The sequence below is a fragment of the Zootoca vivipara genome, chromosome 12, assembly GCF_963506605.1.
Source record: "Zootoca vivipara chromosome 12, rZooViv1.1, whole genome shotgun sequence".
NCBI classification, from domain to species: domain Eukaryota; kingdom Metazoa; phylum Chordata; class Lepidosauria; order Squamata; family Lacertidae; genus Zootoca; species Zootoca vivipara.
In genome coordinates, this window is record NC_083287.1 from 45,957,502 (window position 1) to 45,977,255 (window position 19,754).

Below are 19,754 nucleotides of genomic sequence, written 5' to 3' on the forward strand. Positions count from 1 at the left end.
ATCGATCGTTTGTTGAGCCTAAAGGAGGAAATCTCGGCTGATCTGAGATTTACATCCGCATTGGGGCACCGCCCTTCACAACAACTGTGGCATCTGAAAGAACAGTTGAGGCGTAGCAAAGGGTCGTCTTGTGACACCTTAAAAGCTAAAAAAGTATATTATTGCATGGGTGTTTGCAGGCTATAGTCCAATTCATAAGAAACATTTTGTGGCATGGGCTACAGTCCACGAACTGTGCTGGTTAATATGTGATTTGTGTGTGAGTCAGGAAGTCATTTTAGGTAGGCCAGTTTTCTGTCTCTCTCTCTCTCTCTCTCTCACACACACACACGCACGACTAGTCTCTTTAGTTTATTTAAATTTTTATAAACCACTTTCATAAGAACTATAACAATATACAATGATACAGTAATTACATGGGGGGGGGATTCAGTAACATGCCAGAAACACCTGTTGCTTAAAAAATAATAATCCCCAAGGGTTTGTCTGAAACATGCAGTTTTTAAAAGACATCTAAAATAAAGCAGATATGACTCCTGCAGGACTTCTATTGGCTATGAGTTTTACAGGTCAAGGCCTTCCACACTGAAGGCTCAGACCCTGGTAAAAATCAACCGAACATCAGGGGCACATGGGACCACCAGGAGTACCCCATAAGAAGATACTTGCAGAGGATGTGCAGCATAACCAAACAGGCCTGTAGGGTACCTTGTTTAGGGCTTTGTGAATTAACACAAAAAAAACATAAACCTGACCTAGTTGGAAACTGGCAATCAGTTCAGCTTCCTCAGCAAAAGATTCTTATGCTGCCACTTGCCAGTAACCCATTCCTGTGAGCAGCCTGGCTACTGCATTCTATTACCTGCAGCTTCCAGACCAGGCATGGGGAGTCCATAGCTGCCAAGTTTTCCCTTTTCTCGCGAGGAAGCCTATTCAGCATAAGGGAAAATCCCTGTAAAAAAGGGATAACTTGGCAGCTATGATGGGGAGAATCTTACTGTCTGCTAGTTATAGGAATATTATTTAATTTATGTACTAATTTTAAATAATCCATAAAACAATCATTAAAATATAGCAAGGCAGAGTACAACATGAAATGATAAAATCAACAAAAGATCCATAAAAGCATCATTTTTATGGATGTATTTTATAGATTTATCAATTATGTATTTTGAGCTCTGGGAAAATGTCCAATATAAGCAAAAGTTCTTCAGCAGAATTTAGGCTATTAAGGTCTGTCCTCCACAATGGAACCTGACTCATTGGAGGTTGCAGTAAATGTCTACCCTGGCTCTGAATGTTTTAATTCTAAGTGTTTGTCTTCAAATGGATCTCAAATGGGTTCTACCAAAAAAATAATAATAGATTACACAAGCCTGTGTAAACCGCCTTGTGTATAATAAAATAAAAAGGCAGTATACAAATTAAAAGTGGAATGAAAAAAATAATAATGAAAAGATGTCTACCCACCCCATGCTTACATTCTACGTTGCTCCTCTACCATCTCAGTCTTAATACCTCAGTGGCACTGCAAGTCGTGAAGGAAACAAGAATCTGGCTATAGTCTCAAGCAGCAGTCCTTGAAATAATTTATAGGGCAGCTAGTAGTTTATTTAATTAACCCATTTTTATTACTACTAAGGGTCATCCCAGAAGACTGATGTGTGTTTTTTAACATCCAAGAGAATCATAAATATAAAGGGAGATAAAAATAAACAGGCAGTATAATTCCAGACCTAGGAGAAAACAATTGTCACGGCAGAAGATGGACATCACTTTTGATGGCAGTGGACTTATAATTGACATATTTAACAGTCAGACAAAAAAAGAGTCTTATGGGAATTTGTATCCTAAGAGCAGCTGGACAACAATCCACTGGGGGAAATGCTCTCCTGGAATGGTTTATTTCGAGCAGCTCTGACTAGTGCCTTTCACCTTACAGTATTTTGATTCATCCCAAGACCTGTCAATATATGGGGAGGGCTTGGAGCACATAAACAGTTTGCAGAATTTGAGGTGAAGTCTACAGATAAACAGTAGCTTCCCTACAATACACTCAACTGATTTGTTTGACCTGAGTGTCTCAAAAAGGCCTACAGCACAGCACTCCTCTAGTGTGAATAAATCAGCCACCACTTTCCTGCTCCTCTCAAATATCCCGAGGTCAAAATATGTCCCTGTGTGACACCTGTGCAAATCTCTTAGACAAGTTACTCAAGTGAAGTCCGCTGAAGTGACATCAACTATCCTCTTGCATAAAGAACTAATGGTCTGGTCCTATGCATGCTTTAAAAACCCTACACACAGAGTCCTCTTATACACAGAGGTGCATTTAGGACTTAAGGGTTGCCTCAATTCTTTAGGAACAGTGAAGAACCTACTAAGGAAAAATTGAAGGAAAATATATACAGTTGTTTGATCTCACATTTGGTTGAATGTACATAAATAGACCATAGGAATGATCCACCAGTGTTAGAGCCAAGTGTAAAATAGTGGCTCAGTGGGACAGACTACATAAGGAACAGGCTGCTTCTGACAACACACTCAGCCCAAGAATTTGGCTAATGGCTGTGTACATTAAAAAACATTTAAAGGACATGACTCCCACAAAGAATCTGGGGAACTGTAGTTTACCCATCACAAATCTACAATTCCCAAGACCCTTAGCAAAATACAATTCCCAGGATTATTTTGGGGGAGTCTTTATGTGCTTTAAATGTTTGTATGTCTGTATTTAAATTTCTATACTTTTCTTCATCCGAGGAACACAGCCTCAGAGTTTATAATTATTTTACACACACCCCCACACCTGACTCCTGATTCTCCCTCCTCAAAAAGCGTTCCTAGCATAGGATCCAACACCTAGGGGCCAAGGTCCCTCCGCCCTCCCCCAATAAAATATTTGAGCCCCCCCAAAAAAAGTTAATGAGCATTGCCATTCAAGTTAATGGGTATTGCATATTGTGATTCATTAGGCGGGGTGGGGTTTACCTCCCCCCCCAATATTTTATTGAAGTTGGCACCCCTGGTTCCTAGGTAGTTTCAGCAATGTAATTAAGGGAGTTGGTCTTAATGTCAGCCAGTTGGGAGGGAGTCAGAAACCCTTGCCAATTAATTCCAAATATCCCAGAGATGCTCCAGGAGATCCCAATCTACTTTCTGTCCTCTGGGGAATAGTCAGTGTCAACACTATGGTAGGAGAACCAAGCAGATCTTGGGTGTAAAGCGCCTCATGGATTGGGAAAAAACTAAGCCATGTATCTCGTTTCCAATGTGGCTGTTTAGGGATATTTTCCAAAAAATTGTGGGATTATCCCTGGATTGAGCAAATCTAAATTTACTGCGCGGGGAAAGAAGTGAGATAAGAGCGGGTTTTTGCCGGGAGCTCATGAGGGTGACGCTACTTAAATCAGGATCTCAAACAGCTTCAAATGCACAACAAAGTCAGGTGTGGAAAAGTCCGTAGTCTCCATATTCAGTGTGAAATCTACAAATCCAGCCTGACCATCATATCATCATCACCTCTGATAAATATTACAATCCCCACAGGAGTTTCCACCCCGTCTCTAAAATGGTTTAACAATTTGCACTAATACAAGGCAGCACACAAGAATAGAATGTGTAAGATAAAAAGTCAGGCTCTATAAACAGTATGCACGTAAGACTCATTGCTCTTTTAATGAACATTTTAAACGATCAAATGTAACGTGTACGGTATCTGGGTCCCGTCTCCTTTTATGGAATTGACGTCGGTTTTGATTTTTTGGGCGCGCGCGCCTGCGTGCTGCGCTTCCGCTTCATGGGATGCGGACCAGCAAGCGGGCGGCGCCATGGGGACACCCCTCGCTGAAGTGTCATCCTTAGGGAGGGAGCCGTGAGGGATCTTCTTGGGGTGAGGCTTTGCTCAGATTACGTGACGTGGGCCAATAGGGGGCAGAGAACAGAAGAGGCGGGTTAGACGGAGGAGGAGCCTCTCTCCGCCTCTCCTCCGTGAGCCCCGCCCCTCCTCCGTGAGGCAACCGTTGCTTCTTCTCCTTCCCGCCTACGCCCCCTTTCCCCTCCTGCCTATGGACTATCCCACGGTCTTCGAAGGACCGCCCCAGTTCTCCCCCTCTCTCTTCCCGAGGGAATGGCTCGCTCCGGGCTAGGCGGACCCCTCCTCCTGCTCCACCCCCTCAGAAAACCCGGAAGCGGAGGGAGGCGGGCGATTGTTGTTGTCACTCAGCAACTGTGAGGCGGGAGCGGCGGGGCTGACCGCGCGCGCGCCTGAGAGAGATGCGAGGAGCCGCGGCTGCTGCTGGTGCCTCCCGCGCCCTGCCTCCTCTGTGCCCGCCCTCCGCCGCCACCGCCCAGAGAGCATGAGCGGCGCAGGGGCCCAGCCGCAGCCGCCGAGCCCCTCCGGGCCCGGCGGGGATTCCCAGCCCTCGGACCCCGCGGAGCCTCCGGCTGCTGCCCCTCCGCCGCCGCCGCCGCCGCCGATGCTGAGCGTCGACCTGCCCGCTCTGGTGTCGCAGTTCGCGCGGAGCTTCGCGCTCATCTTCCCCGTCTACGTGCTGGGCTACCTGGGGCTGAGCTTCAGCTGGGTCCTCGTCGCCCTCCTGTGCGTCTTCTGGGTGCGGAGGCACCGGAGCGGGAAGAGCTCCCGCCTGGGCCGGGCGCTCGCCTTCCTGCAGGACGAGGAGCGCGCCGTGAGGCTGACTGTCTCCACGGGAGACCTGCCCGCATGGGTGAGTCTCGAGGTAGAAGGGTGGCGGGGAGCAGCAGCCACACCTTCCTTAGCCAGCCCCCTCCCGCCCGGCCACGGCAGCTGCCCCTGCAGGGTGACCCGGGGTGGGGAGACTCTTGGGCGCTTCCCTTCCCGCCTTCTGGGCCAGCCGAGGCTCAGCTCCTGAAACGAGAGGCGCCAGGGTTCAAGCTCCCTCTCATAGCTGTTGCATGTGCTCCCAGTTCCCACCTGGCAGGAGCATAATCTTGTGGGCGTGTGTAGTGGTCTTCTTCAATGTTGTCTTTGTAGGCTTGGATAGTCTAACCGCCCACCCCCCCCGCCGGCACGCGAAATACCGCCTCCTGTGGGTTTAGCCCCCAAGTCTAGTTAATCCGCAGTCAGCATGTTGCTTCTGGCTTGGCACTGGCGAGCCTGCCACCACTACTAGCCCGCTTCTGCCCTGCCAAGGAAGGGAACTTGTTGGGGTTGTGGTCGTGGTCCTAAACCATACTCCAGAAGTAAACCCAGTGGTTGTGCTTGGGCTGTTTCACACCTTGCGTCCAAAAATGGACCTCTGTGTTTCCTAGTCTGGAATCTCTCTAAAGCAGCATTCAGTTGTCTGGAAACATGCAACCAGCCTGGGAGCCTTGACCAGTAATCGTGGGTCTTCATCCAGGAATGTGTGTCTACTTGCATCGCCCCCCCTCCTTGTTTTTCTAGGAGGGTTGGTACCTTTCCTAACTCACGGAGTAACAAATAACATAACTTTGCTTTCTTGAGGACATACTGGAGGCTATTTTTCTGAGCCCCACAGTTAGCTTCATTGCAAATAAATAAGTATTCTTGCACTGACAGTCACACCCTAAGCAGCATTCCTGCTTGATCCACCTCCTCTCCCTGTGCTGCATAGGATCTGACATTTCTATCTGAATCCTCAAGGCTTGCATTGCCTTTAAGGCCTGTTATGTGCACACATACCTTACAGAGTACCTGTTTAGCTGAAGGTTTGTAGAAAGAGTAAGCAGCATGTATTATTCAGTGCACTGCACATGTTGTTCTTTTTCAGCTGTTAACTTGCACACTTTCAGGCTGATCACATTCTTAAGAATTTAGACAAGTTTGCTTTCCTTATCTCTTTGAAGATAGCAAAGAGCCTTGTGAGAACTTAATGACTAACATGTTTATTATGACATAAACTTTCAATGAACTACAATCCACTTCATCAGATGTATAAAGTGATATCCTGAGTTGCAGGAACATCTTTCCATAGTTGGAGATGGGGAATTGTAAACAGTGAGGTCACCCCCAACCATGTATATATATGTACCTGCAAATAATAATAATAATAATTCCTTCCAGTAGCACCTTAGAGACCAACTAAGTTTGTCATAGGTATGAGCTTCCGTGTGCATGCACACTTCTTCAGATACACTGAAACAGAAGTCACCAGACCCTTATGTATAGTCAGAAGGTGGGGAGCAGGTTAGCACATTGTGCATCTGGGGAAGCAGACTGCAGTTGAGAAAAGCTGATGCCATTAAAAGCTGATGCCATTAAAACTGACATCTATTAAGATACCACAAGGCTTTTTGTTGTTTTTGCCACATGAGACTAACATGGCTAGTCCCTCTGGAAATTTAATTAAATAGTTTCTTGTGTTCCCAATAACAGCCCTGCTTTTAAATGCTTCATCTGCACGAATTATGGCACGGTAATTTGTGGGTGTGTCTTCCATATTATATATTCACTAGGAACTGTGCAAGCCAGCCTTCAAGACTCTTACCATTTTATTAAAAAATAAAATAATCCCTATTTTTATGGATTGGGTATATATTACTAATACACTTTCAGTATGGCATGCACTTGTTTCTGGCCTAACTGCACAAGAAACTTAAATTATACATTGTGGTTTATCAAGGTGAGCTGAGGAGTTGCCAACCTGAGGACTGGTTGGGAGAAACATTTCTGAAGGCAAAGTACAGGACTCTGACAGCTGCTTTATGTTTTAGGGGGGCTTGCTCACTTTGATAATAAGGGATGTGAGAACTTGAACTGAAAATCTTCGTTTGGCAAGCAGAAGGGGAATGGGATCTGTCTATGGTTTGGGGCTGAGTGAGGCAGCAGATGCTGGGGAGGCAGGTAGTGGTTGCAAGGTATTGGGAGAACAGTGTTGTGTGCACCATGTATAGCTTGCCCTGCACCCAGTAAGATAGCCTTTAGATGCGGTGAAAGATGCTGTTTTGTTGCTGGTGTTGAAGAAAAATTCAATTACCACCAGTCCATCTTGTCTTTTGCCTCAGGCAGGCCCTTTTTCAGGGAGCATGTTCATGCCATTACATATACATATACATATACATATACATACATGTATACAATATGTACAAGGAGAAGAGTATTTGTTAGTGCAAATACTTGATTGGGATTTCTGGTGATTACAGTGGATCTCTGTGTTGAGAACTTTTCTTGGGTAACTAGAAAATCCAGGCTAGGTAGTGTGTTCTGCAAGGGAGATTTATTTTCCAAGATGGCAGGGGTCCCAGATCTTGTCCTTAACAGTTGGGCATCTCTCTTCTCCCTCCTGCAAATCTCTTGTTTTCTTCAGCCATTCTCCGTGTTATTTGTAACTTCTAATAAAGCTTGATTTTGTAATACAAAATGGTTCATGGTTGCCCTTGGAGCAGAATTCTGCTCCATTATGAAACTAAATCCTTAACTAGGAACTTGCAGATCCCTTAATCATTTTTGTGGTCTATCTTTCTTCAAGGTACTGAGGGGCTGTAAGTCTGTAGTCTGTAAGATTTCAGTGGTCTGTGAAGCAGGTGCAGAAAAAGAGATTCCCCAAATGCAATAACATAAATTGTATGTAAAATGTTGTGTGTATATGTTTATATGCATTTTTCTGGGGAGAGAGTCCATAGTTTTTATCAGATTCTCAGAGAGGTTCATGACCCTCAAAAGGTTAAGAACCACTGATGTAGAAACTTTAAAAAAAGATTTAGCTCCAGATTGATGAAAGCTTCCCCCCTGTTAGGGTGCAGTCCTAACCCCAGTCATTGCCTGGCTGAGCTTAATTGAGCAGTCGGGCTACCTGCTCTACATGCCGACCAGGGTAGAAAGTGTCTGTAGTGGAGGCAGATTGTTGTACCAGCCTGTAGCAGTCAGGCCTGCTTGGGATCACATGGCTGTGCTCCTTCCTGCCCTGGAATACCCTGTTTTGGAGCTTTCTGCTGGCAGTCATGGGCGGGGGCAGGGGGCAGTTGCCCCCCATAGAAGCAAAAGGCTGACGGGCGCAGCGTGGCGGCCCCAGGCTTACGCTCCCCGCGCGCCTCTGGGGCCGCCTCCTTGGAAGAGCTGAAAGGCGCAGGCCACGTAGCCCCGCCCACATTCCCACTGTGGCCCCTCCCGTGCCTTGGCCCCGCCCCTTGCCCCCTAATTTTGATCCTAGGTACGCCCCTGCTGGCAGTGCTTCCATCTACCCATCAAGTGGAATGGGGAGTTCTGCATCAGCAGAACTGTCATCGCTGTGATCACTCTTCAGATGGAGCCTGGCATGGTTGGGCAGAGGGATTCCTCTGCCCTATCCACCACTATGCCATAGTCTGCCGCAAAGGGGGTGTGCGTTATTCTGTAAATTTCGCTGTGTTGAAGAAGCACAGATTTGTAAAATGTTATAGGTAGGCCTGAGTTGAACTTCAGGCCTTGTTGTTAGGAATGTTTTTGCTCTACTAAATAGGGGTCCATATTTTGGTGGTGCTGAGTTATGGCTCAAAAGGATTCAAATATTTAGGGGGGGGGGAAACCTGGCTAAGAAATCAAGGCTCATAGTCATGCCGCTTGTTTTGCCATGGTGCAATGTGCCAGATTCTTTGCCTGCTTTTGTTAGCAGATCTGTGTTTCCGAGATGACTGAACGAAAGCTTCCTGTTGGCTCACACAGGAATTAAACAACTGCAGTAGAATGTGGTAGATTTGGGAGTGGCAGTGGTTGTCGTGGCAATGGAGATGTTTTTTCTGTTCACAGACACTTCAGGTTTTTCATCAGTATTTCTGTGTAGATGATGCTCAGAATGCATGTATAGTATTTCCAAATCTAGATTGTTGCTTGTTTTTATGAAATGTGTAGAAACTTTAGAAGGGCCATAGAATGTGGCACCTTAGAGAAGTAGATTTACAGTGTAATCCTTTACATGTCTACTTGCAAGTAAGGTACATGAAGTTCAACCCAACTTATTCCCAAGTGTGTATAGGACTGAGCCTTAAATTGAAGGCCCCAGCTAGTTGGTTTAATTTGGATTTGAAGAGTTCATCTCTGTTGGTGGCCTTGAACCTTGGCTTAAACCAGGCATCCCCAAACTTCGGCCCTCCAGATGTTTTGGACTACAATTCCCATCATCCCTGACCACTGGTCCTGTTAGCTAGGGATCATGGGAGTTGTAGGCCAAAACATCTGGAGGGCCACAGTTTGGGGATGCCTGGCTTAAACCAACATGCCTGAAAGCTGCTAAAATATCACTGAGCCCCTTGGAGAAATGGCACTATATAATGCTACAAACGGAGTACAATAATATGCAGAAGATATGCAGGTAGGAGGAAATTTTAAATCTAGGTTGGCAAAGTACAGCTGTTAAATAGATGTTGACCAAGGTGCAGGTTGATCTAAAGAGCACCAGAATTTAAGCCTGTCGTGTACCATATATCTTTGTAAAGGGTTTAAAAGTTATATTAAACTAAATAATAATGGAATTTAGCCAATGCTTTTCAGATACAAAGGTAGCATAGAGTTAAAATTTTGCAGTCCTGCTGTAGTGGAAGTTGGTGTACAGCATTGTTTCATATGAAGATGTGTTGACATGAGAAGGATCCATGTTAGGACGTGGTCACAGTAACCGTGAATGTTGGAATAGGAATTTATTTTAGGATCTGCCAATTTTTATGATAAGTGTAGATGGAAACGAGTACAGTATACAGTATTTGGGTTAGATTGATATTTTGATGCTGAATTACTAGTACCAGTATACTTTGTTACTCTCCAAAACAGCAAGGTAGAATAATCCTTATATATTAGTCCTTCAGAAATGGCCCTTGGATATATTGGATATATTTCTGAGAGACTAAATCATGGATTTTGAAGATTCTCAGTTCTCCTATGCTTTGCTTTAGGCTGCTTAATGAAGCATGGGCTTCACAAACTACAATGAAATAAGAATATGAAGATAAAATTGTCCATTTTAAATATTATGTTTCCTCCCCTTCTTTCTCAGTGGGTACAAAGTTATGGTTTGTGGTTGGCAACATAAATAATCTTAGGTAGCGGAACTAATGAAGAACCCTTTTATATTGATATAGTTTGGTAAACTATATTTACAAATTGTTTGTCAGCCTACATTTTCAGTTTGATTTTTATTCATCCAAGGCTGGCCTCAGTGGATAATCAAGACTTTTTTTTTGCAGTAAAATGTCTGGTCTGCAGCCGTATCAAGGGCGTACCCACCACGGGGCAAGTTAGGGCAGCTGCCCTACTCTAGAAGCAGGGCTGGTGGGCAGAGGCGGAGCACAGCCCGGCGGAGCGCGAGTTCGCCGCGCCGCACCCTCCCTCCAGCTCCCCGGCGCGCCCTCAGGCAAGGCCAAGCGCGGCGGGGAACCAGGGAGCGCGGCGCGGTGGGCGGGAACGTCGAACTCGCGCTCCGCTGGGCTGGGCTCCGCCTCCGCCCACCAGCCCTGCTTCTAGGGAGGGGCACAGCCCGGCGGAGCGCGAGTTCGCCATTCCTGCCCGCCACGCTGCGCCCTCCCTCCAGCTCCCTGTCGCGCCCTATGGCAAGGCCAAGCGCGGCGGGGAACCAGAGAGCGTGGCGCGGCGGGCGGGAACGCTGAACTCGCGCTCCGCTCCGCTCCGCTGGGCTCCGCCTCCGCCCACCAGCCCTGCTTCTAGGGAGGGGCACAGCCCGGCGGAGCGCGAGTTCACCGTTCCCGCCCACTTTGTGGCCCCTCCCCTTCCGTGCCTTGGCCCCTCCCCTTGCCCCCCCCCCTAGTTTTGATCCTGGGTACGCCCATGAGCCGTATCACATTTGCATGGAACCAGTGCCATTGAATGACAGGACATCTCAGTAAATAGGCATAGAATTAAACAGTTAGGGTTTATTATGCTGTTCCTAAACAAGTTGCATCCAGGTCTCATTAATTTTGGTGTGTTGGCAGTGCTGTGATCATATATGTGTTGTTTAGGAGTAAAAACCTTTTTTCAAGGTTGATTGTTAGAGGAATACGGGTCAAAATACAGTAGTAAAGTATTGTCTGTGTAATTTAAACAAATACAAACTTCTCTTGCAGAACTTGTGTGTTTATAAGAACTTCTGGAAGAATCACTTAAGAGTGGCATTCTCTTGTAATGAGTCAGTGCAGTAACTCTCCCCCCCCCCCGACTTCTGGTGCAGCTGTAAAATCTCTACCAGTAAGATAGACTTCCTTTCCTAACCATACTGCTTTAGATGTCAGTTACATTTATTCCAGTGCAACTTATTCGTAACTAAGAGCACGCTTTCTTTAAAAGTGAGTTTTGTTGAAATTTGTGAGACGTCCTAGTAAATATGCTTGGGTTTGAAGCATTAGAGGTGGTGTTCTAACTCGGTTGAATAAGTGTACAATGAATTTGTTACTAAAAATGAGACTGTAGTTTGTCTTTGGCTGAAAATAACTGTCATATGATGAGCATTACATTGTCATTTGGCTGTCCTTATCATATAGCAGCATGGCTTAAGCAATATATTTCCGCTAGTTCAAAGGCGAGCTCCTTTGCATGTCAGAATAATTAGATTATATCCGCTAACATCTGTAGAAAGCATTTTTTAGTTGAATCAGATTCTTAATAATGAAGATATTAACTAGTGCAATGCTTAGCATACCTCTTCCTAATGCTATTTTCATAACCTTCATATTCCATCAGCTAGTTGTCAACATGACTGTCCTTACCCAAGCTTGGCTGTGTTGTGTAATTGTGATACAGCACCAAGTGTTAAATTGAGCCTTGTGCATTTCAACAGTCCTTTTTTCACCCCAAGCGTCTAATAGTGCAGTTCTAAAAATACGTGGACTTATGCATGTTCCAAATAGCTAAATTCTGCCAGAATTAACAAAGCTGTCACCCAATGAAATGGTGTTAGCCTGATGCCGAGAGGAGAGGAATAACACTTGAATATGCTTGAATATGGATGTTCATTTACCAGGTATGCATGCTTGATTTTTCTCAACAAGACTTTGCCAGTGTGAAGTGCCACATGATACTTCCCCTGTAATTAATAATGGAAACTTTGTATGTCCTGCTTTATGCTCACATGACAAAAGTATGAGAGTAGCTGTGCATATCATGTGATTCAAACATCCTTCCAGTCATGCTGCACTGCACAGTAGCCACCTCTTCAAATGTTGTTGTAATGCAAATGTTCTATGGCAGAAGTTAATAACCCAGTGTAGAAATTTAAGGTTCCATAAATCGTGTGTGTGTGTGTGTGTGTGTGTGTGTGTGTGTGTGTGTGTATAAACCTGCTGATAGAGTAGCTAGCATGGCTTCTTTTCTGGTTTGTTGTGATGTTAACTTCCAGTTGAAATTTTATTCATTCAGACTTTAGAAAGAAGCTGCAGCTTGTCTGTCAGTTTGTGTCTTCGCTAAGCCAGCTAATGTAGACATGCTTGTCCAGTTTCTTGCAGAGCATTATTAATGTGGAGCACTTCTAGGCCATGTGTACAGTGCAGGTACTACTTCTATTTGTTGTGGTATTTACAGGCTTCGTTTGGTTAGTAGCTAAGTCATCTGGTCATCTAGTACCTGGTCATCTGTTAATTGCCATTGCTTGTGGTATTGAAATTGATTCTCTGTTCTCAAGTTATTTTAGGGGGAAATAGCTTTCATCTTCTGCCTTTACTGCCTTCCAAGGCTTTCTCTCCCATTTAGAAAAGAACACATCTTTAAAGTGAGCTTAAACTTTTATCACAGGTGCCCCAACTCCCTTTTTTCCCCAACCAGTCAGTCCTAGCTTCTACAGCATCCCCTACTTTTTATCTTTATCTGCTTATATTTTGTCTGTTGACTTAGATCCTTAGGAACATGCGAATGGCACCATTTCCTCAATTGTTCTTGAGACTTGAATTAATGTAGCACTGCACATAAAAATCTTGCCAAATTGCATTCTTGGTTGCTTCTGAATTGTTTGTCCTGCAATTGCCAAGAGTGGTCTGATTTGTCAGTATCTTGAAGTTTAAAATATGCTATTTTATTTTATTTATTTGATAAAATTTATATATTGCTTAATTGACCAAAAAACCCTAAGTGGTTTATAAAAACAGCATAAGATATTCAATAAAAACGCAGCTAAAATTAAACATTAAAACAATTTGCCATAACATTTTTCAGAATATTCCTAAAGTGAGAAGTTTTAAAACAAATATACATTACATGTTAAAAGTGCATATTAAAATTGCATGCCTAAACAAATTTTTTTATTAGGCATTGAAAGCAATACAGTGAATGTGTCTGCCTAAAATTAATGGGTAGATAATTCCAGAAAGTAGGTGTTGCCTCACTGAAAGGTTGCTTCCTTGCAAATGAATGTAGAATGGGCATTATGTTTCACAATTTGATAAAAATTGCTCTCACAATCTAATCTCTGTACTATTGTACATTTTAAGCATTTATTTATACAGTTTCATGAAATTGTGCTTACCTACTGTACAATATTAGCCCTTATTTTCTTGACATCCTGCAGACTTTGTCAGAATTTGGCTGGCACACTTTGAAATAGAGTTCCTGACGTGAAATTCATGCAGCTTTGAATTAATATGCTATCAATCCAGTTGTTTCTAGGGATTGGCAAAACAGCACGGGAGCTGAATGGCAGATTTTTCTTGACAGATTATATGTTTACATTTGTGTTGCTTATATGAATGTTGCCTTAGGAAAGATGACTGTACTGCTCTTGAAACCAAAATAGATCTAGGTGGTATAGTCAAAGCACCTTTTCATCTCTCTTGCTATTTTTACTTTGTTTGTTTGTTCTGGATGTTTTCTCAAAACCTTGGTTCTTCAGCCATGTGTCAAATAGCAGGCATAATCATGGGCCTGCAGAGAGGCCAGGAGATCACATAATTAAACCCAGAGCCCTAAAGGCAGGGTCCTCAAGGTATCCAATGTGATCTGTGCAACAGAACAGTCCCCAAAAGATTAGCCTGACTTATCCTAAGAGTTTGCTGCAGGCATGAGTGCAGAAGTGAACAAGATGCCCCATATTAGACATGCCTGCCTGCAGCCTTCAATCTTTATTAAGTTTAAATAACAGCAGATTCACATGTATGATACTTCACAAAACAACAAAAATAAATCTATTCGTTCCTATGCAGTTCATTAGCAGCCTTCAACTTAGAATCATAGAGTTGGAAGAGACCACAAGGGCCATCCAGTCCAACCCCCTGCCAAGCAGGAAACACCATCAAAGTATTCTTGACATATGGCTGTCAAGCCTTCGCTTAAAGACCTCCAAAGAAGGAGACTCCACCACACTTCTTGGCAGCAAATTCCACTGTCGAGCAGCTCTTACTGTCAGGAAGTTCTTCCTAATGTTTAGGTGGAAGCTTTTTTCTTGTAGTTTGAATCCATTGCTCCGTGTCCGCTTCTCTGGAGCAGCAGAAAACAACATTTCACCCTCCTCTATATGACATCCTTTTATATATTTGAACATGGCTATCATATCACTCCTTAACCTTCTCTTCTCCAGGCTAAACATACCCAGCTCCCTAAGCCGTTCCTCATAAGGCATTGTTTCCAAGCCTTTGGCCATTTTGGTTGCCCTCTTCTGGACACGTTCCAGCTTGTCAGTATCCTTCTTGAACTGTGGTGCCCAGAACTGGACACAGTACTCCAGGTGAGGCCTGACCAGAGCAGAATACAGTGGTACTATTACTTTCCTTGATCTAGACGCTATACTCCTATTGATGCAGCCCAGAATTGCATTGGCTTTTTTAGCTGCTGCATCACACTGTTGACTCATGTCAAGTTTGTGGTCTACCAGGACTCCTAGATCCTTTTCACATGTACTGCTCTCAAGCCAGGTGTCACCCATCCTGTATTTGTGGTTTTCAATTTTTTTGCCCAAGTGTAGTACTTTACATTTCTCCTTGTTAAAATTCATCTTGTTTGCTTTGGCCCAGTTGTCTAATCTGTTAAGGTCATTTTGAAGTGTGATCCTGTCCTCTGGGGTATTAGCCACCCCTCCCAATTTGGTGTCATCTGCAAACTTGCTCAGGATGCCCTCAAGCCCATCATCCTAGTCATTGATAAAGATGTTGAATAAGACTGGGCCCAAGACAGAACCCTGTGGCACCCCACTAGTCACTACTCTCCAGGATGAGGAGGAGCCATTGATGAGCACCCTTTGGGTTCGGTCAGTAAGCCAGTTACAAATCCACTGAATGGTAGCATTGTCAAGCTCGCATTTTACCAGCTTCTTTACAAGAATATCATAGGGCACCTTGTCAAAGGCCTTGCTGAAATCAATATAGGCTATATCCACAGCATTCATTCCCTTCATCTACCAGGCTTGTAATTCTGTTAAAAAATGAGATCAGATTAGTCTGACATGACTTATTTTTCAGAAACCCATGCTGACTTTTAGTGATCACAGCGTTCCTTTTTAGGTGCTCACAAACCGTTTGCTTAATGATCTGCTCTAGAATCTTTCCTGGTATTGATGTCAGGCTGACTGGGTGGTAATTGTTTGGGTCCTCTCTTTTCCCCTTTTTGAAAATAGGGACAGCATTTGCCCTCCTCCAGTCTGCTGGGACTTCGCCTGTTCTCCAGGAATTCTCAAACTTTGATTCTCTCTTGTCAACCCAGGGGCACTGGTAAAATTTCAGAGGTGTACAAGGGTCAAAACTGTTCAGATTTATGCTGTTGAATATCTGGACCAGGGGCCAGCAACCTAAGGGCCATGGGCCACAAGCCCCCCACAGAGGTTGGATTACTGGCCCACAAGCCGCCCCTGAACCGAGGCCTGCTCGGTGAGCCCCCCCCCCCGCACTGCGCTAAACTGGCGCAGCGTGGGGACTCGCTTCTACGGCCCCAGAAATTGTGGGCGCGCACAGTCCAGCTCATGGAGGGATCTCCGCTGGAGTGAACTGGCCTAGGCAAGGTAAACTTTGCTGACCCCTGATCTGGACTGTAAAACACTAAGGGAATAGCTTTTTGTACAGGAACATTATTCTAGCCCAGCTGAGTCTGTAAACTGGATTTGGTAGTAGCATTTTGGACAGGGAAAATGGAAGGGAGCGTGCAGTTTAGTTGGAAAGCACATGGAAAGCAGAAGTCACCCCAGTTCAATTCCTGGCATTTCCATTTAAAAGGACATCAGGCAGTGGCGATGGAAGGGACCGCTACCTCAGTCCTTGCCAGTTCCAGTTGAAAGTGGACAGCACTGGTCTGACTTGGCATGTGGGTAGCTTCATATTTATATATGTTCATATAAATACTGTTATCTCCTCTGACAGCGCTGCGTAGACAAGTCCAAAATACATGTTCATGAATCATTAGGAACACTTGGTAGTGTATACAAACTTGGCCTCTGGACAGAATGTATTTCAATTAAATATTGCTAAGGGTGTGCCTCTTTCTAAGTAGTTTCTCAATGTTACAGTACTTGCTTTACTACTGTTAAACTGTACTTTCACTTCTTTTATCTCTTGGTTCTCTTTTATGTTGTGCAAAGGAATTACCGGTAGGTTTCCTCGAAGTTTTTGGTGATGTCTCTATGCTCCCTTTATTGCTTAAGTGTAGAGATTAATGGTAGTCCCACCCACATTTTTATGACTGTATGATCACAAATAGTTCTGTTTTGAAATTATTGCCTATAGACATGTACTCTGCACATCTGGCATGGGAAATAATGGAATAGCTTACTACGGGCAGCTTGAATCTTGGTTCAGCACCCAGTCTCTGTGTGTCTGTGGCCATGCACTGCAATATATGTTGTGATTGAGGGAGACGGTTTGGTCAACACCCTTCTGTGTCCCAGATCTGACCCGCAGCTGCACATTGCGCAAGAGGCATCGGGGTGTTCTTAAGACTTGCTGAATTGATAATGCAAATTAAACTTAATTTTGGTCTCTATAAAACTGCTTTCAGAAAAGGACTGCCCCTTCCTCCTCCCTCTCTTGCTTTGCTTGCTTTTGTCATTTGTTGTATTAATGCTCTATTTGTATGAATCATGTTAGCACGCAGTCTTGAGTTCAGGGTGGGGGGAACGTCTCATGAGATGTGGCTTAATGACTCAGCCTTTTTCAAAACTAAGCTCTCCCATCTGCCTAGAAATAAAATATGTACTGCCATTTCTCTGTAACAATATGTCTTTGCAGTTGTTTGCCTCTTAACAAAATGGTTTAAATAAATCCCAGTCAAGATGGTTCCTGCATAGCAGTAATGGCATGTGTTTTTTAGCGTATCCAGCTGCATTGTAGGAAACCATATTCCCTGTTGTTGTTGAAGGTAGTAGGTAAGGTAAAGGACCCCTGGATGGTTAAGTCCAGTCAAAGGTGACTATAGGGTGTGGCGCTTATCCCGCTGCAGTGGTACCTTTTTATCTACTTGCACTGGTATGCTTTTGAACTGCTAGGTTGGCAGAAGCTGGGACAGAGGAATGGGATCTCACCCCATCAATATAAATAATAAATTATAGATAGATCTGGATTGAAAACAGCATGTTGATGACAAGCATGAGCAATTCCAGATTGAGGAAAAACTACATTTTTGTGCTACAAATGGGTTAGAGTGTACACAGCTCTAGTTTGCTCTAGTGTTTACCCCAGAGCAGCTTGTTTATCATTGGAGGCAATACCAAATGTGGAAATCTGTACTACAATTGCATAATGTGGATTACATGAGCATAGATGGCAGACTATAACTGAATATATATTTGTAGTATTTCTAGCCCACGTTTCTGTTCAAAAAGTAAGTCCAAGCTGGAAAACAAAACAAAATACTGGAAAACAAAATATTAGTACCTGAAATGCAGTATTAAAAGATATGCTTTTATATCAGTGTATCTAACAAAATTTTTAAAAAGAAGAATTTATTAAAGAAACTTTACTTTTGTTTTACCCAGCACTCTATGAAATAATAATTGTCATTCTGGTGAGGCTCCTTAGAAAGGGAGTTTCAAGAGTTAGGATGATGTAACTCAACCTTAGTCTGTGCTCAAGTAAATGCTGGGGAAGAGTTCATTTGAGAGAAAATGCTGTATAAGTTACACCATGAATTTTACTCAGCAGGTAACAGGCAAGCAGTGCAACAAAATTCAGTGCATTTTGGGCAGCCCACTCAGAATAGTAGGTGTACAGCAAGGCTGTTCTAGAACATGCTTATTTAGAAATTGTAAGGCTTGAATCTGAAGCATTTGCATGCTGTAGTAGGGATTTCACATTTGAACATGCAAATTCCACTTCTGGCAATGCTCAAATGATCGATAAGTTTGGGCAACAAAATTTGAAGTGTATAAGAAGAAACAGTGGGTTACAGAGTGTTGTATCTAAGAGTGCTAGTCTTGCTCACAGTAGATGCACTGAAGTTAATGGACATGGCTAACTTGGGTTCATTCATTTCAGTGGGTCTGCTCCAAGAAGATCTTAGTCGGATTCAGCCTAGGATATTTAATCTCCTGTTTTACGTTTTGATTTACTGTGCTCAATATGCAACAGAAAATTACCTGATTTGGAAGATTTATGGCTGCGATAACTTGCAATCACACATTTCCCATATTGTATTCTTCACATGTTTGTGTACCCCCACCCCTAGAACAAAAGCTTCTGTTCACCCCAGAAGCAGCCATTGCTGCCTCCTTGCTTCTGAGAGCTTAGCTTGTCTTTAGGATTTGGTGCAGCAGGGACAACAAACAAACAAACAAACAAACAATCTCTTTTTACTGCCTGCATCTTTATTTAGGGATTTTGTGGGGCAACAATAGATGTGCCATTTAGGCACTTACTAGTGCTTTGCTTCACAGCAGGTTTTACGATGGAGCCATAAATGTATTTGGAATAGCAAGGAGTCCAAATTTTACAAAGAATAAAAAAGCAACTTCTGCCTGCCTGCGCCGTGTTTTCCTCAATAGTCTGTTCCAGCTCAGATGTGCCTGATGTTGTGCTAAGCTAAGCAGAGCTCTTCCCAAGAGGCTGTCATTCCCCTGACTTACGTTGAGCACTTTTTTGTTGTTAATTCGTTGAGGAAGAGGCATGTTTCTCCCTACCGTGTTTCCCCTTTTTTAAGACACCGTCTTATAACTTTTTTCCCTCAAAAAAACACACGGTGGCTTATTTTCAGGGGGTGTCTTTTTTTCTTTCTTTTTTTTTAAAGTGCCGGTACAACTGGGTCCCACTGGCTCAGGATGCTCAGCGCTCTCTTCCACGCGCATTATCAGCACCACACTCTAGCCAACTGAGCTATCCAGGTTTTACAACATAATACTGTAACATAATGCACAACATGATGTACATAACATCCATTAAATGAAACAAGAAAATAAGGAGATTATTTAAATACAATACATAATACATAGCAAGCAATTGCAGCAATTGAAACTGGGATTTTTTAATGCTACGTGTGTCCTCTACCATTATTGCTGTCAACCAGGCTGGCAGCAGCTCTCCAGGATTTCAAACTTGGGGGTACCTGGGGGTTAAACCTGGGATCCTTATGCATACAGAGCACAGGGTGCTCTGCCACTTTGTTATGGTCCTTTCCGTTTTCTGCCTCTTCTATTCTCTCCCTTTCCCCTCCTACCCATCCTGAGTCAAGGGCTCTCCTTCCTTGGAGGCTTTTAAGCAGAGGCTGGATGGCCACCTGCCATGTATGACCTAGCTGAGATTTTTGCATTGTAGGGGGTTGGACTAGATGACCCCCGAGGGTCCCTTCTAACTCTACAATTCTACCGATTCAACAAAGGGCATCATTATCACCATCACCAAACTGGTCCAAGCAACTAAGGAGAACGTCTTGCGTACACCCCTGTCCTTTTGAT

At 43.9% G+C, this 19,754-nt stretch overlaps 1 protein-coding gene across 3 annotated transcripts in view; it reads left to right on the forward strand.

Annotated features, from left to right (window-relative positions):
* Positions 1-4,190: 4,190 nt before the first annotated feature.
* The window catches only part of ESYT2 (extended synaptotagmin 2), a 79,648-nt gene continuing 64,084 nt past the window's right edge, over positions 4,191-19,754 (forward strand). For 2 of the 3 annotated variants that reach the window (XM_035128852.2, XM_035128853.2), the window contains exon 1: positions 4,192-4,727. In XM_035128852.2, the coding sequence (XP_034984743.2) occupies positions 4,359-4,727 (369 nt within the window). In that variant the 5' untranslated portion in view covers positions 4,192-4,358. Of the gene's footprint in view, positions 4,728-19,754 lie in introns of all 3 variants that reach the window. The other variant, XM_060280900.1, reaches the window with a different exon arrangement.